A 21,830-nucleotide genomic window follows, 5' to 3' on the forward strand; every position below is an offset into this window, starting at 1 on the left:
CGAGAATGGTTACCGGCCTCAAATCCGTGGAGTACGAAACGCGTCTCGCGACGCTTGATCTCTTTCCTCTGGAGTACCGTCGCCTCCGGGGGGACCTAGTTCTAACCTATGCCCTGTTTGAACAAAGCTTGGCAAACAGGTGTTTCACCGTTGACGCAGCGAAAACATTGTAAGAAAATTTTCAAGCTCAGAGCACATACATTCATTAAACAAAATTTTTTCTCATTTCGAGTAGTAGCGCGTGAAATGACCTTCCTCCGACGGTTCTCCACGCCCCTTCCAGAACCCAGTTTAAAGCACTATTAGACATTTATTTATGCAAATTCTCGAGCTGGCATGCATACTGTCCCGCGCCTAGAACATAACGGGCAGTGCTGCACCCTTCTTTCACTTGTGCCTTTCAGATGAACAGCAGCCACTGACCGACAAGAACAAAACCGACCCGGGAAACTTGGGCAAAAGCCTCGATCCTGTGTATCAATCCGTGAATCCGTGAATCCGAAGGCCTCGATCCTCTGTCAATCTGTGACTATTTGCGACTATTATTATGGAATCAGACAAACCTGCTTGCCTGCCTTTACTATCCGCCTTCAGTTACACTGCTTTGAAGAAACTACAAACTAGGCTGAGTCAAGCCTACGCGTTCTGAATTCTCACTCGAAGTTCGGTATTCTGATCCTTTTGAACTTGGGTTGGTGTAACCTAACCAATTGTTTTTATCAGTGGTGCTAAATTTGAATATCGGGCTGTGGCGCCAATCAGTCTTTTTCCGTGAGTTCATACTTGTTCACGAGCGACCCTCGTTGACCATGTGTTAGCTAATAAGACGGATTTTTGGCTACCGTATTCATTAGAGTTTCACACAATTCTGGCGTTTCGATCGACACCGTGCGATCCAGTCGTCCTCTGACTTTGCGTCATTCAGACTTGCAGCATTGATTGAAAATTCCTTGTCAGCTCCTTCACCTTCTGATTTTTTAGTGTAGTAACACCAAACAGCACAGGACAGTTGAAAAACGATCGCTGGAAGTTTCATCGGCTGAACTTTCCAGCGAGTGATGTTGAGTATTTTTATGTTACTGTTGGTTGGTCTCATTAGTTTTATGGCTTTTCACAGCCATCCCTAGTCCTGAACGAACCTAGGGCCTACTTAAGTGTTTAAGGCTTCATACTGGTGTGTTTGTATAACCCGAATCACCTAAGGTTCTTGTCTCAGAAAATCAACTACTTATTGGGTAACATATGCTTTTCCTTGACGGTCTCGGTTTGGGTGTATAAGTGCGACGGAGACAAGGCAAGCAGGTGAAAAAAACACCAAAATCCGTTATAGGACCCACAAGGTTTAGAGTAAGTTATGTCATTGTCTTGGAGTATCTTAGGTTAACCAAGCAAATCACTAGACAACACCCCACGTGAAGGGGCGCGTTCATGAATGCAGCTCTTGGACGATTTTGAGCCCATCACAGTCAGCATCATGAGGCTAGAAGCGTTGAAAGTGGTACCAACGGGAGAAAGGATTCGATATGTCAGTCGTAACCAGCTTGTGATACGTGCGCGATCCATTGGTCACGCTGTCACGGTTGCCACGCTTAATCGTGGCACTCAAATGGAGCTTGTTTTGGGGTGGGTTAACCTGGTGGGGTTTTTGCGGCAAATCAACAAGCAGGCCCTCCTTGGTCTGTTGTGCCCCAGACCGTCGGTTAGTGAAGATGATTTCCCCGACCAAAATGGTCGATGTTCACCCGTAGCCAAATGAGATTGTGCACTCGTTTTCTTTGAAAAACAAAGTTTCGATTCCGAAATTAAGAACCCTTGATAGTAACCCGAGATGCTACTGCCATCGTTTTGCAAGCTAAATAGAGACAATCCGTACTGGCAAACTATCGTAAAGGCCGAGGCTGATGAGATAGCTATTGTGCCCTGAGCACTCATCCTGTGGAGGAATGGTAAACCCTTATTTATTCCTGCTCATTACTAGGAATGATTAAAACTCGAGACAGGCTTTATCAGGTGGACCTCGCCTCCGAATTTACCTCAGTCTTATTCCAGATCGAACTTATCTGACGTAAATATTCATTTGAAAATTAACAGTAAACTCATCTGAAATCAAACCGAATCTCCTGTTTGTTTTATAAATGTACTGCACAAAGGCCGCCTCCTATTTGGTCTAGACGATCTTCAATATGTCGAAGGATTTTCCTTTATATGATACTGTCAGTTTAATTTGAAATTGAGTTTTCATTACCACATAGGCTCAAGTCGGTTGTAAATAAACGAAATAAAACTAATGAAGATTCTGAGACTACGTCCACCTGCAGCTGCAGCCTAACGCCAACATTTCATTTGTGTGTGTTGAACGAAAAGTGGTCGTGTAGACCATTGGCCTAGTTCCTTCTGAATATAACTGAAAAAATAACTGAATTCCACTATGGAATCCCAGTTTATCTAGGATGTAGTACTGCCCTTAGAATGCGGCGTGCAAGATTCAACTTCTGCATGGTGCCGATGGTCGAATGTCAAGGCTAACTGTGCGACGAACGGCGATACTTATTCCAGGTGTTTCTCACTGTCAAAAAGTAGCACTACGATCAGTTCAGTACGTAATCAAGAATGCTGCAACAGAATTGGTCGTTTTCGTTGCCTTGGCTTTCACAAAACTGTTTGTCAAGATGTCGAGTGACATAACACCGACGTCGCTTTTCTGATCGATTGATGTCTCATCAGGTTGAGGAGATAGAATCGGTTACTCCAGAATCAGCACTTAACGTACGGTTCAGTCTCTCTCTGTACACTTATGATCAAGTATACCAGATGCCGGTTACTAATAACCGGATTTACGACCTTCACTCCGGTACAATTCTAAATGGATTCACGCAGTACACAGTAACATAATAGTAGTTAGCATGCGATCAGGGTCCCCAGGTGGTGGTAGCGAGGTGATGGGAAGCAAATATGATACCAATGCCTGTTCATAACCTCGTGATTTAGACCTGGATACAAACATGTTAACGTGTTTTTATATGGGCCAACAAAATAGGAAGTATTTTTTCATCCGTTATATACTAGGGTGAGTAGGTTGGTATTAATGGGAACGATAAAACTTGATTTGTCCTCACTTCTTAGGGGAAAAGCTCGTATCACGGGAGTGGAGTTGGCAGTAGAGTTAGCATAGCCCCCTCATTTAGTCTGCTACAGGGAAAAATTTTAGTGATAAATTGAGTGAAAAAAGGACAACTTGCAAACGATCCCTGCACTGCACCGCTGGAGCTTTCTGGATGCGTAGTGTGCTCAGTACGAAGTGCCCCCACGAAATGTTGAGCTTATCCTCGTAGCAATAGCAGAAAGCATTTTCGCCATGTGTGTTGTCGATGGATGATTTTACTTCTAATTGTGCTGCTATATTTACCAGTAGTTTCATAGTTTAGCCAAGTCAGCTTTACTTTGGGCTGAATGCGATGTTCGGAGTACCTTTCAGGTGTACCTTAATTTTGCTAGTGCTATCACGTATCGATTCGAACTGGTCGGGTTTTCGCAACGGTCTGAGTATGTCAAATAGTGAATTCCATTTCTTAATCTGTAGAAGAGCGACTTCGCCTTCCATTCTTCTATCAGAGGCTCGTCCCGACCCCTGCTTGTTTTTTTCTGACGGAGCTACTCAGCGTCCCTTCAGTAGTTAAAGTTCGATGGAAAAAATCGGGTGGTGGACATGCCCATTGCCCAAACCAAAATAAACCCTTATATAACACGTACCATATGAATACCGTGACAGCAGTATGCCACCTTCATCCGGGGTTTTATTAGATTGGTACACTGCGACAATCCAAAGGTCTCAGTTTACATCCAGCGCACCACCCAACGGCCGGGTGTTGCTCAAAGTCATCGGCATAGTGACTTTAGAAGACAGACTTCCATACACATTCCGCGTGTTTTCGCATGTTTTTAATCCCCAAATGCTTTATGGCAGGGAAACCGTGTTTCCTGATACCCTTAACTTGGAACTTGATAAAAGATTAAGTCTGGGGGGAGAACTATTCTTTCAAAAGACCTCAAACGTTACAGGATAGATCTCTTTGCACACATAAAACTCTGTTCGACTTATGCGTCTTTTATTCGGAAGCTACTAGTTCGAATGCGAACACGTGTGCACGGGGTTGTTATGGATATAACTGGACAGAAATGGAACTGGAAGCAAGATTGGCTTGATGAGTGTCTCATCATTACCAGGCCCGGTTTAAACAGAGGATTTAATATTCACAACCCCATTATCCGGCGGACGCAATTCCTAACTAAACTCAGAAGCGCAGACAGCAGCCTTTCGAACTGTCCGTAGAAAGTAAGGAAAGTGATGGACCTAACGAATCGTCATTTCCTTCATCATAATTGTTGGTTGTAATACGTTGGTACCATTTTTCTATCGAATTAAAATAAATCTATTGTTCGAGACAGTCAAGCAGTCAGCAAGCCACCGGGGGCTGCGTGTCAAATTGAAATACGCGCTGAGCGTAAGGTGTTCAGCTGTAGCACTCTTTCGGTGCCTAACTCTCAGGCCACCCCTAGGTTGCACGAGGGCTGGGATACTGCCAGGTTGCCCAAGCCTAGACAGGGGAAGTCGAGAGGCAAAGGTCGGGTTCGAACCACGGACCTTCCGGTTTAACCACTTGAGCTATCTTGCCCCCTCAGGTAAGATGTAATACATAGCTAATGCAAAAACAAAGCTCCAGGGAAGCACAGTGAATAGCGTGCTTGTCCGTCATCCTAGGGGTTCGGATTTGACCCCCTGGACGACCCTTTTTTCGGTACAGACATTCGAAAATATGTAGAGTTGTTACGAAATCGCAATGAAAGGTGGACGGTGACAAAATCTCCACATGAGTAATCAGAGTGCAAACTAGCCTTAAGGAGGGAACAAAGAAACTGGAACAGGAGGGTATGAACAATCAGACAAATAGGAAAAATAATGGTTGACGTTGATTTACAGGTGGAATCAGCAACCGCTAAGGTTACCTCATATTGGCTCATGCTCATGGTGCAAGCATGTCGCAGATGACTGAAGGGAATATATAATTGTACCCAGTTTCGAAACAGGGCACGTAGTAATCACGGAAGTCACTCCGATTGTGGCAGGCTCTTAATGTCGCTTGTCCTCCATCACCTTATGGTGGTCACTTGAAGCACTGAGTTGAGAGCAAGCAACGAGCTTCCAGCTTGCTCGGGATGACGAGATAGCTCAGTGCTTAGAGCGCGAATTTACTGACCGGAAGGTCTGTGTTTCGAATCCGACCTCTGCCTCTCGATTTCCCCCGTCTAGGCTTGGAAAACCTGACAGTATCCCATCCCTCGTGTTTCTTTGGGATGGCCTGGCAGCTGGGCATCAAAAGGGTGCTACAGCTGAACAATTTTTCTTTTTGGTTAGGGTTGCGTTGACCAAATGTTCACACTGCTAGAACAACACCATACTTGTACGTGACCCACAATTTTAATATTCCTGGATTTCCCAGACACTAAACTCAGTTGACCGATCTGTTCTCCTAGTACGCTTGCGAAGCAAGGAATGCCGTAGGGCTTTGTCAGTGTGATGTGTTCTTTGTATTCTCAGACTTCCGGACTTGTGAGCTCTCTAAAAGCTTGCGAAAACAAAATGGTGTCGGACAAAGATGCCAATTCTTTCCATTCTTACTGGACATCGTGATCGATGGGATAATGATGCAGAACTAGTACATTTAACATTGGCCGAACTACTTGCACTTGTGTGATTACCTATTGACAACTCTTCATAGGGTCTTGGAGTAGCGAAGCACACAATACTATTCTATTTTGACCAGTAGTATTCCCCTGGAAAACGGCATTTGTCCTACTACCTGGCTGCATTATCTTCTCGCACCGGTGGGGCAATTTCTTTTATCCGTACTTGTTGATCGGGCTACATTTTCGGCTCCTGCCGTTTAATTGAACTAGTAGTATGCAGTGACATATTTACGTAAATTGTTTTATCCTTGTCTTCAAATAGATCGGTATGACGGGTGTCCTCAATAATATCTCAAACGTCGGAAACGGCACACCACATGCATCCATCAAAACCGACTCAGATGACGATATTCCTCTGACAGATAAACTGAAGAGAAGCAGAGCTCACTTGTCCTCCAGTGATGAGGACGATGATATACCTCTCGCGACGAAGTAAGTTCGACTACTTCCTAAACGCTTTGTCTCTCAAGGCTTATGCGGATATCCAAAAAACCGAAACTGGAGTCCCCTGATCGCTTTCGTGTATGTCACCTGCTAACCAATAATTGAGTTTTATTAGAATTCCGAAACGCGTTCACATGGTGACCATAAAAAGGCGAAGGATGTCAAAATCGAAAAGCCCAAAATCAAGAAAGAACAAGAGACACCGACTAAGTCTAGTGGCACACCCAACAAGAACAACAAATCAGACAAACCAGAAGAAGAGGTCTGGCGGTGGTGGGAAGAGGACAAGAAAGATAATGGAGTAAAGTGGACCTTCCTTGAACACAAAGGACCCATTTTCGCTCCACCTTATGAACGGTTGCCAGATAATGTACGCTTTTACTATGACGGACAACCAGTTCGACTATCGGATGCAGCTGAGGAAGTGGCAGGATTTTACGCCCGGATGCTTGATCATGATTACACCACCAAAGAAGTGTTCAACAAAAATTTTTTCAAAGATTGGTTAAAAGTATGTTTCCCGTAACTTTAGTAGATAACTGCCCTACCAATGTTAGGTTATGAACGACGATGAGCGCCGAATTATCAAGTCTCTGAGCAAATGTGATTTTAGGGAAATGCACGCACATTTTTTGAAGCTAGCAGAGGAACGAAAAAATCGGACAAAGGAGGAGAAGCAAAAATTAAAAGAGGAAAACCTAGCTCTGCTAAATGAGTATGGATACTGCACGCTTGATGGACACAGACAACGAATTGGTAATTTCCGCATCGAACCACCTGGGCTCTTTCGTGGGCGCGGAAACCATCCAAAAATGGGCATGCTCAAAAAACGTGTCTTACCTGAACACGTTATTATCAACTGCTCCAAAAACTCAAAAATACCCGTCCCCCCTAAAGGGCATCGGTGGAAAGAAGTACGGCACGATAATACTGTTACTTGGCTCGCTTGTTGGACTGAAAACGTTCAGAATAACTTTAAATACGTTATGCTCAATCCATCTTCACGTTTGAAGGTGAGTTACGCTTGTGAGCTCCATTACCACCTTATCATCAGGGTGAGAAAGATTGGAAAAAGTACGAAACGGCTCGTGGATTGCACAAGATTATCGATCGCATCCGAGCAGACTATCGCGCTGACTTTAAGCACAAAGAAATGAGAATCCGACAACGTGCTGTTGCCCTTTACTTCATTGACAGGGTGAGTTTTTATGCTTCACCGATTTTTCGCCGTGTGAATGTTTAGTATCATACACTGGTATCCAAGTTCCTTCCTCGATCGTTGTACGGCAGCGGACCACCACTGTCACAGAATGATGTTATACTGTCGATGATGATGGTTTCGGTTCCTGTCCTGGAGCTAGAATTTTTTCGTTAACTGTCAGGAGTTTGGAGGACGTTGTTACAGCTGATCGCTGCGTGTTTTGCCCGTTTAAGTGCATAAATCCCACCGGACATCGCGTCACTATCGATAAGCCGTTAAAACCCATTCCCTGCCATTTAATTTCATTATGCTGTTTATGTTGACTGCTGTTCTTGGTTGGACTCCTCAGGAACCGCTCATTCGGTGTGTAGTGTGTTGCATCCAAAAGATAGTTTAAACTGAAGTTAGGGACGAAACTACTCGTAAGTTTATGAATGGTATAAGTTGGATATTGTACAAGTGTAAGATGACGTAGGCAAACAACCTACTCTTTTTTACATTTCTCGCCGATTGAGTCTAACATAATGCTGTAACGAGTGTTGGAATCGTATCTTCACATAATTCATCTCGCGATCTGTAGGTCACGTTAACTTAGGGGTGCATCGAGACTATCCATCTTTAGGCGTTCATAACCGGGCTTCGATCGTGAGAGACCGCTGTTAGTCGTAACGATCCACCGCAGGTAAGCTTCTGACCTCCAGGGTCAGTCGTCCACACAACAGCAGGATCTGCGACTGTTCAAGGTATTTTTTGTCGACAGTAGTTGTATCGCTACCACATCGGACAGTTATATATGCCGCAATTAACTACCTCCAGCTTATTTCGTTAAACTCATTTCTTTGCACTGTTTTTCGAGGGCTTCTGGAACACAAAACCTATACTCCAACGCCTGTGTATGGGTTACTATTCAGTACAGATAATGAAGAGCCTAATTTTACCCTGTCTTATCTCATCCAGCTCGCTCTTCGTGCTGGCAATGAAAAAGATGAGGACGAAGCAGATACTGTGGGTTGTTGCTCACTTCGATACGAACACATCAAACTGCACGAAGAACTTGATGGCAAGCAATATGTCGTGGAGTTCGACTTTTTGGGTAAGGATTCAATCCGCTACCAGAATTCTGTCGCCGTCCCCAAACGTGTATTCAAAAATGTGAGGCTATTCCTTCAGAATAAGAAGGAAAATGACGACCTTTTTGACCGACTTAATGTGAGTTTCAAGTTAAGTCAAATATCTGTCCCTTAGACTACTGTTCTCAACCAGTATCTTCGTGAGCTTATGGAGGGCCTTACTGCCAAGGTCTTCCGTACGTACAATGCCAGCCGAACATTAGAAGAACAGCTGGAATTGCTGACCGATCCAAACGACAGTCCACAAGAAAAGCTTCTCGCCTACAATCGAGCTAATCGTGCTGTTGCTGTACTGTGTAACCATCAGCGGGCGGTTCCGAAATCCTTTGCCAAGTCCATGGAGAATTTACAGAAAAAGGTATGTAACGTATTCATTCCTATCTTTTACTACTGTTCCCATTTTGTCCCAGCGTTGTTTTTCTTTGGTGCTGGCGTTTCTCAAGAAGTTGAAATAACATACAATGTTGATGCAATGCACTCAATTTTTTGTTGTAAAGCCGATGAACCAATTTTTGCTATTGCTGCTTTGTTAATCACCCCCCGACAAGTTTTAACGAACCAAGACGGAGTGGGTTGGTAATCAAACTGATGTGACGGTTCCCTTCACGTGTCTTGCGAAATGAGGTGCTTATCTCTTAATACGTGTGCGATGCGCGTTTCGCCCGAATCACTATTGGTTGCTACTGGTGTACTGCTATCGTCAATCAGGATATTTGTCCTCACTGGATATCTATCTTTCATATGAGTTCAACAAGCTGACTACCTGAATGTGGGTGGGTGATTTGTCCGCTTTTCAACTCCTGTGAGGTAGGTTGATGCATGCAGCCTTTATTGAGGGTCGTGGATACGAGCTCTAAAACCTTGCGTTCTTCTCACTCATGTATTTGCAAAGTGGTTCCGTCTAAGAACATTTGGTGCCTTTCCTAATTTGTACTCCTACCTGTCCGTTCATCTAAGCTTTGTTTTTTTTTTTGACTTGTCGCACATTATTCCGAAAGTTTCCCCGCCAAGGGGCGAGATGGCTCCGGTTAGAGCGCGAATTTACTGACGAAAGGTTCGTGGTTCGAATCCAATTTTTGCCTCTCGATTTCGCCTGTCTAGGCTTGGGTAATCTGGCAGTATCCCAACCCTCATGCTTCTGCACTGTTGATGATGTCCATCATACAAATCAGGTGTATGCACCAATAAAAGTTTTTAGTATAGTTGGCAATGGTGAGATGCCACATGTATGAAAATGAATACAATGCAACATGGGAGCAAGTCAACAGAGGAACTTATCGTCTGTGAGAGTTCCTTGGTGAAAGTCCGGACGGCGGGAACGTTTTCTCTGCGGTTTGGCTGCTACGCGTATTCCATGGTTGTCCGTGGCCTTGTGGAGAGTGGTTGGCTTCCTGTCCTGTGCGCGCGAGTGTGTGTTGAGCCTAGTTGTATGCCTATTTATTGTGTGCATTGTGAAGAGAGGGTGTCCGTTCGTGTTTGATACTTGCACGAACATGAATACAACTTGACCTGATGCGTTGAATGAAGTTCATAATCCTGGCGCGTGACGCAATTGGTAGCCGCGTAAACGAAAATGGTTTGGAAGTTTTACTGTACCTGTTGTCGGCTGAGATTCCAAGTAGGACAGGAATAGTCACGTGGGTTGAGTGTTCGTGACGCGTAATCTGATGAGTGACCTCTACAAATACTCTTCCCTTAGTGAAGGAGAGAAGTAGGTGCTGATGAAATGGCAGGCGATGCTCGTCGTTTGGGGGTAAACAAGACAATGGACAGTCTATGTGAATGTACTAATAAGATTAGTTCCAGTGGAGGGTAGCCACTACACTTCCTTCTGGTGGCATGCAGTTAGCCACCGAGAGGGTGCTGCAGCTGAACGATTTTTGAAAATTTTTCCCGCCAGAATGCATTGATGTTTCTGTCACCTGGTGTACTGAATAAATAGTTTAGTTTAGGATATGCTAGAGCACACCCCATGAAACGTACTTGCATATTTCATGAAGAAACCGAAAAGTTGCCTGTCACTCAGTTTAGCAGTTGTCAACTGACGCGCTAGTAGCGGTATAGGCGTGTATAAGTTGGAATATTAACCATCGTGCCGTGGTTCTGAAGTTATTTGTGAATTTGTTCTGGTCTCTAAGGTGGACATTGGCTGCATCAGCGGTGTACTCGCTGTACGTTTGTAGAGTTTGGGTCTACTGCGTTTGGGTCCCACTGAGATCGCTACCGAACCGATCGGAACAGTACAAAGTGGTGTCGCGGTTCTTGTTTGTCAGGTTCGCCGGCTTTTGTGGATAGCCATATCCGGTGCTCATTACACATTCAATAAAAGATTGCTTTTACCTTTTCCCCGGTAGATCGATGCAAAACGCGATCAAATCGCCGAAATAACAAGCGAGGCAAAACAGATCAAGGCAGATTATAAACGAAACAAACAAGTTGCGAAGAAGGTTGCGTATGAGAAGTTGAAGAAACGACTCAGCGTTGCGAAAGAGCAGTTGGCCAAACTACAGCTCCAAGCCACCGACCGTGATGAAAACAAGGAAATCGCTCTCAGTACAAGCAAACTGAATTATTTGGATCCCCGAATCACAGTTGCTTGGTGAGTCAGCTTTCTTCAGTCCTGTTCTATATTGTGATAAATTCTCCGTCTTTTTCGTGTCAATTTCCTCTTCCCAGACTCTAAGTTGTGCACAGATGTTCTCAAAACGTCTTCGTAAACTCATGGGAAGAACACCAAATGCTTGTCACTGTCTTTATTTACAGTGACCCTAATCCGTGACGTCAATAGGGATGGAGTATAAGGCGCAAACTGACGTATACCCAGTGAATTAACGGAAACGGTGGTCGTTCTATTTCAGACTCTATACTCATTTACAATGCCGCTAGCCTTTCAGGTATCGAACCCTGAGTCCTTCAGGTTGAATGTGAAGGCTACTCTACCCTTACGTTATCGTGGATCACATTTAATGGGTATGATGTGCTCGTACAACTGTGGACAGGAACACTAGAATAATGGTAAGATGGGAACCTCGGTCAGTAGTTTGAACCGTTCAGTCAAGAGTAGTAGGTCAAGAGTAGCATTATGGTATCCAATTAAGTGTGCTACGCGAAAGCGGCATGTTTAGGTCGTAACGGTATTCAAGATCTCGAAGCTTTTCTTCTTGATACGGCACTACTTACAAGATGAGTGATAACCCTTGCCTAAGGCAGCCGGCACCAGATTTCTACAGGTGCAAGCATCGGGAAACGGGATACCTGCCGATGAGTTCGAAACTGTTCTCACAGTACCGTGCATTCTGTCACCGTGGGCCCAACGAGATAGGTCACGTTATTTCAATTCTTCAGTGGTCAGCTGTATGAGACGTGACGGGACTCGAGTTAGTTCAACAGGAGCTTCGCTCACAGTGTCTGAATACTCAAACAAACCAAACGAATGTGATCGCACTGAAGGAAACCGAATAACACCTTTTTGAAATTGCCATAGGATTCAATTTTGTCTTGTGTACTACTACATCTGTCCTTGGCTTCCTGCTGCACACATAACGGCTTATCAAAAGGTACGGCAGCTTGAGGCAGCCCTTTATGGCGACAAAGAAAGGTTATTAAAACTGTATTTGTAGGGTAATGACAATGTTCCATGAGGTCACCATAGGTTCTTCGTCGGGAGGGCGGGAAGCTATAATCGATCCCGATTAACTGACCTGGTTATTCAGGGCGTGCCTTCGTTTAGTCTGTAGCCCACACGTGACATCCGTCCAATCGACTTGATCCTCGGCCATTGACACCGATTGGCCTCTGGACATTATTTCACTTAATGGTTCCACCACGATAACAGCCTTATATCTTGGCAGCGACATTGTACGTTTTTAACGTTGTGGAGTCAAACCTTCCACCGACTGATTTTAGTGTTATGGAAGCTGTCTAGATGTATGCTAAGCCTGCTTGGTTCTTTTGCCTGTTTGGCGATCCGCTGTAAGGTTTCCCAGCTTCTTGACTCGGATTGCGCTGAGTCCAATAGGCTTCAGCGGTTATTTCGCTCTTTTTAGTTTAGTTCCGCATTGGTAAACGGTACTTGCGAATGGCCTCTCAATCGATTCTCTCCTTTGTTTCCTAACTCCTGATATCTGATTAGTCACAGACCAACCATTCATGAGTATTTTGACTGGTGAAGGAAATGAGCTGTATGCCTCTGGGGAGACGACACAGAGGGAAGCACTATCAGCGTACTTGACTGGCGAACATCCAAAAGAGGACAGTTTTGGTTGGTTTGTTGAAGTGGTCCTTCCGGTGAGGGTCTTATGAGTCCGCAAGGCGTCAATCAAGAGCGGTGTCAGATTTTTGGGCGCCCAATTATGGAGTGACTGCATCGTCCAGGTGTATGCTGTGGCGGAATCCTTGGAAGAAGCAACTTAGAAGTTGTAGGATTTAACATAATTTCCACGTACACATAACGATGTTTTCCTCTGAATGATGGTGTGTCAATATTCAGTCTCCAAGTGAAGTACACTAGATGATGATGTCAGATCTTTCATGATACAGTTACTCCCAAGTACCCACTTCTGTTTCTTCCATTGAATTTTCTGTCAATGTTTGGGACTCGCCTCGGAGAGATTTCGGTGGTCCTTCAAGAACAGGTTAACCTAAGTACCGTACAAATTTGCTCTAATTTGGTTAGTCGGATATGTTCCTGGTATCCAAATATAAGAAAAGCCAAGGCACGAGTCTTGCGACTTGGCTTTTGTTAGAAGGCGAACTTTCGTCAGGAGGATGTGTACTTTAGTTTTTATTGGAATATGCGAAGTGTCTTAATTCCAAAATATCTCTCTGGAACACTATCGATGTGTTTCAATACTACTGGTAATAAGAATAATGACAACAATTGAACTGTAACACCTTTTCGGTGCACACCTCCAAAAGGAGCAGGAAAGCTAAGATACTGCCAGACAGATTGACCAAACATAGACGGGAGCAGCCGAGATGTCCAGGTCAGTAAGTCCGCGCCTCAATCAGTGATCTCCCTATAGGGTGACTACTACACTTGAGAGGCGCGGGGGCCGCAATACTGTCTTGGTTTACAACTTCAAACGGGATTCAACGCAATTCTACGGTCAGATCCAGACCATGGACTGCCCCATCCCGGGTACTCGTCTTAGGTAGTGCCTTAAATAAGATGCGAGCTTCTGAATTCCAGAAAAACTGCGATTCTGGACCTGCCCCAATTACCACCGGTGTGGTAGCTCGAGTCAGGTTGTATGGTAGCCATGTGTTTAAACGAGTCAAGTATGAAGTTGCCACCCGTCTTCGATTCGCCCATAACCCTTTGCGTTGGCTTTGAGGACGTTATGTATCAATATGCGATGCGGATCACTCGTCGTCACTATTGTCTATGAACACATCGATGCCATCTTAACACTGAGGAAGAATCCTCTATACTGGTATCAATATTATTATTGACTGTTTTGCGACACTAAAGCATCAGTGTTGTACACTGATGTGCTGTTGACGATGATGGCGAGTGACTGCTCTGTTTGAGGTTCCTCACTATTGGTATCCATTTTCATGTTGTACGCGCGGTTTTTTTCCAGGTGCAAACGGTTCAATGTGCCAATCGAAAAGGTTTACAACAAAACCCAGCGTGAGAAGTTTCAATGGGCCATTGATATGGCTACCGCGGAATATAAATTTTTGGATAGGGACTCGGATCGCAATACGAATAAACTGAAGGCGGAGGAAAGTGACGAAGGCGAAATGAATGAAGATGAGGATTGAATGCATTCATTTTCGGTGTGCACAGCCCCATTTCCCCGACCTCACCGGTCGAGTTATTGATTCCTTTGTTTCATGATAAACGTGCATTGGATGGTGTGCAAATAGAATGCAGTCGTGTATTCTACCACTGTATTTTGCCTTAACTTATTCCCTTCTTGTCCCGTACTTACGCGGGCGCTGGTCTACTTAAATGTATTTCAATCTTGTTGTTCATTCATGTTTTCATTCTCTACCCGTTTGTTTTGACGACCCCTGTATGGCCCCTACCTCATGCTAGAAACTTACTTTTCCATGTAAATCTTCTGCCGTGTCCTCCCCTCACTTGTCCTGTGCAACCCAACCGGTTTGCAGATCCTGTTTCACATATAAGCTTCGCTTCTACAGCGCTGCTCAAGCATACCTCATGTGTGGATGAGTTTGTTCATACTACTGCGCGCCGCTTCTCACACTTGGATAGCTGTTTAATCAACAAAAATCCATCACAGTGATTCAGTTTTTTCAGGTTTCATTTCTAACTACTCTTTCATCGGAACGTTTGTATATGTTTGGACGTTTGTCCTGCTGACAGCCGACAACGCTTTGCCGGAATGTCCGTGTACATTTTGTCTCCATCGAACTACTTGATGTTTTGGTGTCTTCTAAGACTCCGCCTGTTTGCTTGTTTGAGATGGATGATTTTACGCTGTATGATCGATCGTGAGAAGAACAACCGTGTGGCCTGCAGACTTTTCTAATTAACGGTATGGGTTTGACGTGTGTTCCCATTGATGTGTTTGGTGAACGCAAATTAGTTCGAACCCGACCTCTACCTCTCGACTTTCCCTGTCTGGGCTTGGGCAACCTGGCAGTATCCCAGCCCTCGTCCTTCCTTCGGGTAGCATGGCAGCTAGGCACCGGAAGGGTGTTACAGCTGAACGATAAAAAAAATAACGGTAAAATGATGGCCGAAGCGTTCCCCCGGTTACGTTACTCGACAGTTTTATGGAATTCTGGCCTAGTTATTCGTGCCAGCGTATTCGATCCAAAACATTTTCCTCAGGACAGAAAGTTATAAAGGCCCTGGCAGAATGCAGGATTCCCCACCCAGCGATCCTACCTGGGGACGACGATGCTAACAACAGCGAGTGATGTAGATTCAAATGTTAGCTATCTTGAACATCACCGTTCATGTTACTTACGTACCCTCATCCGGGCCGCGATGGATCGGTGTATTAATTTTGTAACCGCGTCACTGTCCACAAAGGACCTGGAAAAACGCGGAACCGTCCCGTTTTTCGGTTGCTTAATGTAGATGAGTGCGAACAGGTCCCGAAAGTGAGTAGAGGACAACGGAAGAAGACCGCATGCGGCCACTCGAAACTGACGGTACGCATCCGTGGTCATATTTCGCATCACTGAATTTGTTTTACTGCACGCAAGTGGTATGCGCGATCAGAAACCCTCTAAAAATAGAGAAACTTCACAACGGACTGGTTGGGTTCACATCGTGTGAGGAACTGCAGAAAAAACAATGAAAAATAATTTGTTTTTATACCTTTTCAGTGCCTAGTTGTCACGCTACGCGAAGGCTGCATGAGGCTTGAGATACTTCCAGTTTGTCCGAACCTAGACAGGGGCAGCCGGGATGTAAAGATTATGTTCGCGCCATGAACCTTCCTGCTAGTAAGTTCTCGCGTTAACCACTCGAGCTGCAGAGCGAGTCTAGGAGTGCAGAAAGTTGTAGGGAGTTTCAGAAACCGGACAGTTTGGTTGCAACATAGGAAGGCTCGAAAGATGATGGGGATGGCTTGAAGTTAATGGGAGGGTTGTTTGTTTAGAAGACAGGCAAACTGACGGAAGAAACTAGCTCCCACGAGCATCTCCCTAAAAAGTAGCAGTCAAGCAGACCCGTGTGCTGACAATCGAAGCGTTCAACTTATCTCCTCAAAGGGTGCGACAGCCTGCTATATAGGTCCATTCTGAATGGAATCAGGTAAACAAAAGTTAGGTTGTCCGCAAGTTACAGAACTTTGATAGCAAGATATAGAGGTATAAGTAGGAAACAACATGATAAATGCACTACTGGGGGGGGGGGTTGACATCAGGATTGAGGAAGTGTTAGTAAAATGAAAAGAAAAGAGTGGGTCCAACCCAAATATGGGGATTGGGAAACAGCTTGATCGTGAATGTGATCGGCGTTGTTAATTCTTTACAGGAAAACCGCCCCCTTGAAACCTGGTGTTGGAATTTTTGGATGAGGTTGACAAAGTACAAATCAAACATAACTCCGTGGTACACCACGAATGAGGTTCATCTGGGACCTGTTCAGCGTGGGAAATAGATGCATGAAGAGAGCACACCTGTTTCTGTTTGCTAAAACTAAGATTGGTCGTAATCCGCATTCTCGATTGAATCTTGTGATAGTCAGTGCATGGTCGTCAGGTGATCGGTCAATGACGCTACACTGGTTACGGTAGAACGAAGAATGATTATTTGGATGTACGAGGTCATTCAAACGGAGGTCAGTAAAGTGAACAAGAAGTGTCGGGAGAGATACAGATTATTGTGGACTCCTGTTGATCCTGAGTCCACAATAAGGTGCGTTCGACTTTACGGCCATTCAGCGCCATTAGGTCCGTTCAGCCGGTCGCATTGCTGAAAAAGGAATGCTTTTGAACTATCAAGAGCAGCTAGTTCAGTTTCACTGAGAGAAAATAACTGTATGTGGCACCTAGGTTGAACTGTCGCCCGTGGAGTAGACATTTGATATCAATAACTTTCGGGAGCACTATCCTCGAGATCACACAAGAATTGTTTAGAAAAATTGACCCCAGAACTTTGGATAGAGTGGAAGTAATAGACGTGTGACAGGTATTTGTATCGTATGGAGAGCTACTTTCAGGAGTGGGAAAAGCCTGAGCAAGTTGTAGCAGGTAAAAGTTTCCGGATCATTGGAGCAAGTTATGGATCAAATTTCAGGAGTAATATTTCTGGAATGTTTAGGTGGTTTAGGGGTGCAGGAACTTTATTTAGCAGCGACAGTTTTTTCTGTGATTGAAGAGGGTGTAAGATGGGTCAAGTGGTTAGAGCGTGAATCTACTGACCAGAAGGTCCGTGGATCGAACCCGACCTCTGCCTCTTGACCTCGTCTTGGGTAACCTGGCAGTATCCCAGCTCTCATGCTTCCTTCTGGTGGCATGGCAGCTAGGCACCGAAAGGGTTCTACGATTTTATCTAACTTTTTGTGATTGAAGTGAATGGAAGAGAGATTGGTGACGGAAGATAATTAGGTAAGGCGTTTGAAGGTGCCCGAGATGAGCGATGCGTCGCCACGCCTAAATTCACATTTTAGACTGTCTTCTCGAACAGGGATCAACGATTAGACAACAATAAAGTTGGATGTTAGCGGAGTACTCTGCTACAAGTTCTACAGAATGCGTTTTGCAGACTACTCTAAATTATGCATATCAATTAACCGAGGATGCAGCGTTTCACTCTGACGTCGCACAGGAAATGAAGTTTCGACAGTATGGTCCGAGTCACAGAAGACGGAAGTGAGCTTTGTTCAGAAGTCAGGGACAGAAATATGTGAGGCACAGGGCTGTCTTAGGCGAAAACGCGTTTTCTAACCGGAAAGAAGTGGGTGGTAGCTGTTTCGCACACTGGAAATGTGTGACCTTGCAACACGGAGAAAAACGGTGAGAGAGTAAAAGAAGGGAGTGAAAATTTTTGAGTCCAGTCAAAGTCAGTTAGCAACTCAAAAATTGGGGTGGGATTATGAGGTCGCGATAGAGATCAGAAGGACTAGTATACCCAATTCTGATAAGTGAAAAGTCTACATCCATTCAGCCTGAAGTAGAAATGCTCCTGTAGTTTTAATGGTGGTAATTGTCCGAGCGATAGCGAGAACCATGTGTCAGCTGATGGCGCGCCACTCGCGCAGGTGACAAGGAATGTTAGCCGCGGTTGCCAGCTCATCAGCACCAGTCGGTAGAATGAGCTTAAATAGAGTTATTTTGCGCTCAGCTAATAGTACGAGAAACCTATCAATCCCGAGGATTGCTTGCATTTCCAGATGTCCAGTCGAAAATCTTTATTACTCCGAAGTTTCTAAATCACCCATACCAATCATGTTAAGATGATTTCTGTGACGGTTCTCGGTGAGCACCTTTTGCATGGATCGATTTCGTGTAACTGATTATATCTGACAGAAGATGTAAGCTGGTGTATGTTAACATTTCTTTTACTCCCTTCAGTCGCCGGAGTATATAAAAAAAGGGTAAAAACAACGAACACACACTGGCTGGCTGCTTTCGGACCTTTTCCTGATAAGCCCCGCCAAAAAATCAACCTCCACCACCCAAAAACGACTAGAAAAAAGAGGATATGAAATTTGTACTTTTAGGTTTTTATTGAAGAGGGGGAAACTGGGACATGTCATTAATACTTTGCATGAAAACGTCCGTTTTTTTCGGTACCTTTGCCTCCAAACGAACTGGCACCAGTAGCTGTCCACTTAAGATCGGTGTGTGCTGCATTGGCGTTTATTCTGCATCTTGTAGACGTGCCAAAGAGATTCGATGGTTTGTGTGTGAGCTCCAGTCGTTTGATCCACAAAGTTTTCAGTATGATTAACCGCTAGAGTCTGAAAAAGCCACCAGGCGCAAACTTCTGGCAGGAAGTTCTTCCAGTCAACAGCGGTCATGTGGCTTATAGGTAATTCCTCTGAGCAGAATTTGATTTTTGCCAAATAAATGAGTAGAATTACTGTCCTAAATTTCATCCTAGACCGCTCCAGCCAAGTTCCCTTTCGAAGACCGATTTCTTGCCGACACTGTCGGGCATTACACCTCCAACTGTCAGAAACAGTTGAAAGTGTGATTTGGTGGCCGTTGTTGCATAAACGTTGCAGATGGATCACTCAGTGGCTTTGCAAAAAACGTATTGCCGTCTCCTTGTCATGAACGAGAGATGAAAGCGTTAGAAAGTCCTTTCAAGGTTTTACGTCCAAACGGAGGAAATTTTTGCACAATATCAGCCTACATGTGGATAAGGAATTGTTTTCATCAAAAATAAGTCAACGTAGTGTGCGTACACTAAATTGGAGCTGGCAAAAAGTGGCGGGGCTTAACTTTTCGCACATGCACTTTTTGCATTGGTGGCGGGGTTATCTGGAAAAGATCCCCGATTTCTGAAAATCACCCGTTCAGCACCAAGTTAACCGAATGGCTTTTGTCCACTGGTATGATTTGATCAGGATTCCTTCGCTTATCGCTAAAACGTCGAGGTTTGTGTTGCTCAAGATGGTTCGGAAAAAACTTGACCGCATCAATCCGATGACCAGTATCTCAGGGGTGCCTGGCTACTGACGGTGCAAGGTTGCTATCTGACCTTTGATCCTACCGTTTTCCTATGCACAAAAACACTGATTAAGCATGCGACTTAGTCACTAAGGCATTGATCAAGTAACCTGCAAAAATCAGCAAACCAGTGTTCAGCATCGTGTCCACTATTTATTTGTACAGTTTGCATGTTTTACGTAGACGAATAAAGTGAGTGGATGCAATTTTGACGTATCGCAGCATATATCTTCTGTCACTTCTAATGAGATGAGTGAAGGGGACGTGAAGCTTCATATTTTCGCCTATTCTATTCTACGTTCTGTCCTACGTTCCCAAAGTGATTACCTATCCAATGATCCTCATATTTACTGAGTGCTAATAGCAATAGGTTGTATATTTCCATTTTCTAGTCCCGTAACAAACTGCCGTGAAAAGTACTGTGTTTAGGGGATAAATCCATCCACATGGCTCTTGAGCTCACAAGAATAACTGTGCCAGAAAATGAAGAGGGTTCCAGAGTGAGTCTCTCGCAAAACCAAATTTGTTTGCAAATGAGTGTATTTCGCGAAGTGAAGAGGGCTTTTCAAGCCAGAGTGATGTGAATTTGAATACTACAGTGTATCCAGAGCACGAAGGCATACAGGAATTGTAGAGAGAATAAGTGGAATCATCAAATTCAAAAATTGCTTTTTCGATTACATATCAGGCGAAGTGCGATCACTTGAATTCTCATACACAGCATAATGCCTGTTGGACGGATGGCGGATAACACTTGGTCTCAATGATGCAGTCCAAAGAGATGGACGATAACTATCAAGCCAAACGATGCGCTTTGTTTGATTTGGGCAAATGGTGATAAATGTCCGTCTTGGCAATTTTGTGGAATACAGGTAGTTCGGGTGCGCTGCTTGGTTGTTGGTCTTTTCGCGGAGCTTGACAGGTGGATTGCAAAAGTTTGATCAGTGTGCAGTCCTCTGTGTCAAAATTCATTTTCCAGAAAAGTTATCGCGGTATGGAAAAAGAAGTCCACAGGACTTACTGTGCCTTAGTTTATGGTGGAGGGATATGTTTGGAGAACGGAACATTCAGTTGGATACAACTACTGACTTAGTGACAATTCTTTTTTCATCTTTCGACCAGATGCTCCCCATTTACAAGAAGCACTAACCTATCAGCTTGCATACATAGATCGCTATTGGTGTGGTGACATGCTGACAAAATTTTCTACCTAAATGGTTTGCTTGCAGTATTCAGATTCATTACTTTGTCAGGAATTACAATGAAAACTGCCAGCCGTATAATCAAGAGCCTCACTTGTGTTGACTCATTTTGGCCGTCCAACTTTAATGCGTTGTTGATGCATGCGTTGTCAGCATTCTGTGTAAACTTACTCCCAGGTAAAGTGCTAAATTGTCCACGAACGAAAATGCTTAATTGAAAAGTGCATTGCGACCGACCAGTCCACAAGTCATGTTGTTAATGTCATGAACTTCTTTCGTTTTCTGAGACACTACATACCTCTATTTGATGTGCGGTCATTGTCTTTTGTGAAATCAGATTGAATTGTTGACAAACCACTGATGCTTTGACGTCAAAAGATAGCGCAAAACAGACGTTTCTATAATGACTTTACACACTATGTTCAGTTCATTTTAAGTTGAAAGTAGTCCGGATGCGTACCATTTGCTTGAAATACACTGCACGGTCGGGCTGTCAGAACACATGAACAGTGGTTCAAAGCTCTTAAAAAATAAAGAAAAAGAAAAAAGGAACTCCTTCCAAGCCTGACCGACTCATTAGCGACTTTTCATTGAACTGCATGACGTTCATACTTAAGACATACGTGCACGACAAGAACAACCTTTGTAACTAAAGCCGTTTACCCTCAACTGCTTAGACTCTCAAGAAATGGAGCAAACAGGCATCTTCATGGGTATTTCAAGTTGTATTTAGCTGTAGCATTTGTCCATTCTTTCACTAAACAATTTCGTGGCAGTGCAGGTGAATAATTCTAAAACAACATATAGGCTCAAATCCTTTCAATCGAAGATTCACTTTGTCTACTTTGGTGTTGTTGCAGGTGCTCCAAAGATTCTGCTTCGTTTTACGAAGTGTTGTTGAAACGATCCGTTGTCAGGCGGTAAGGCAGTTTACCGCGTAAAAAGTTGCTTGTAGGTATCACGCGACACCAGGCTTTAGGGGGAGGAGTAAATGGTCTTC

At 44.2% G+C, this 21,830-nt stretch overlaps 1 protein-coding gene across 1 annotated transcript in view; it reads left to right on the forward strand.

Moving 5' to 3' along the window:
- The window catches only part of T265_11721 (hypothetical protein), a gene marked incomplete at both ends in the record, with an annotated part of 23,463 nt that extends 8,452 nt beyond the window's left edge, over positions 1 to 15,011 (forward strand). The window contains 9 exons of the mRNA XM_009178455.1: positions 6,008 to 6,177; positions 6,216 to 6,267; positions 6,305 to 6,700; positions 6,747 to 7,202; positions 7,244 to 7,387; positions 8,348 to 8,599; positions 8,636 to 8,878; positions 10,875 to 11,119; positions 14,106 to 15,011. Coding sequence (XP_009176719.1) covers positions 6,008 to 6,177; positions 6,216 to 6,267; positions 6,305 to 6,700; positions 6,747 to 7,202; positions 7,244 to 7,387; positions 8,348 to 8,599; positions 8,636 to 8,878; positions 10,875 to 11,119; positions 14,106 to 14,289 — 2,142 coding nt within the window. The remainder of the gene's footprint in view (positions 1 to 6,007; positions 6,178 to 6,215; positions 6,268 to 6,304; positions 6,701 to 6,746; positions 7,203 to 7,243; positions 7,388 to 8,347; positions 8,600 to 8,635; positions 8,879 to 10,874; positions 11,120 to 14,105) is intronic.
- Between the last annotated feature and the right edge of the window lie 6,819 nt (positions 15,012 to 21,830).

Source organism: Opisthorchis viverrini (assembly GCF_000715545.1).
Source record: "Opisthorchis viverrini unplaced genomic scaffold opera_v5_557, whole genome shotgun sequence".
Lineage (NCBI taxonomy): Eukaryota > Metazoa > Platyhelminthes > Trematoda > Opisthorchiida > Opisthorchiidae > Opisthorchis > Opisthorchis viverrini.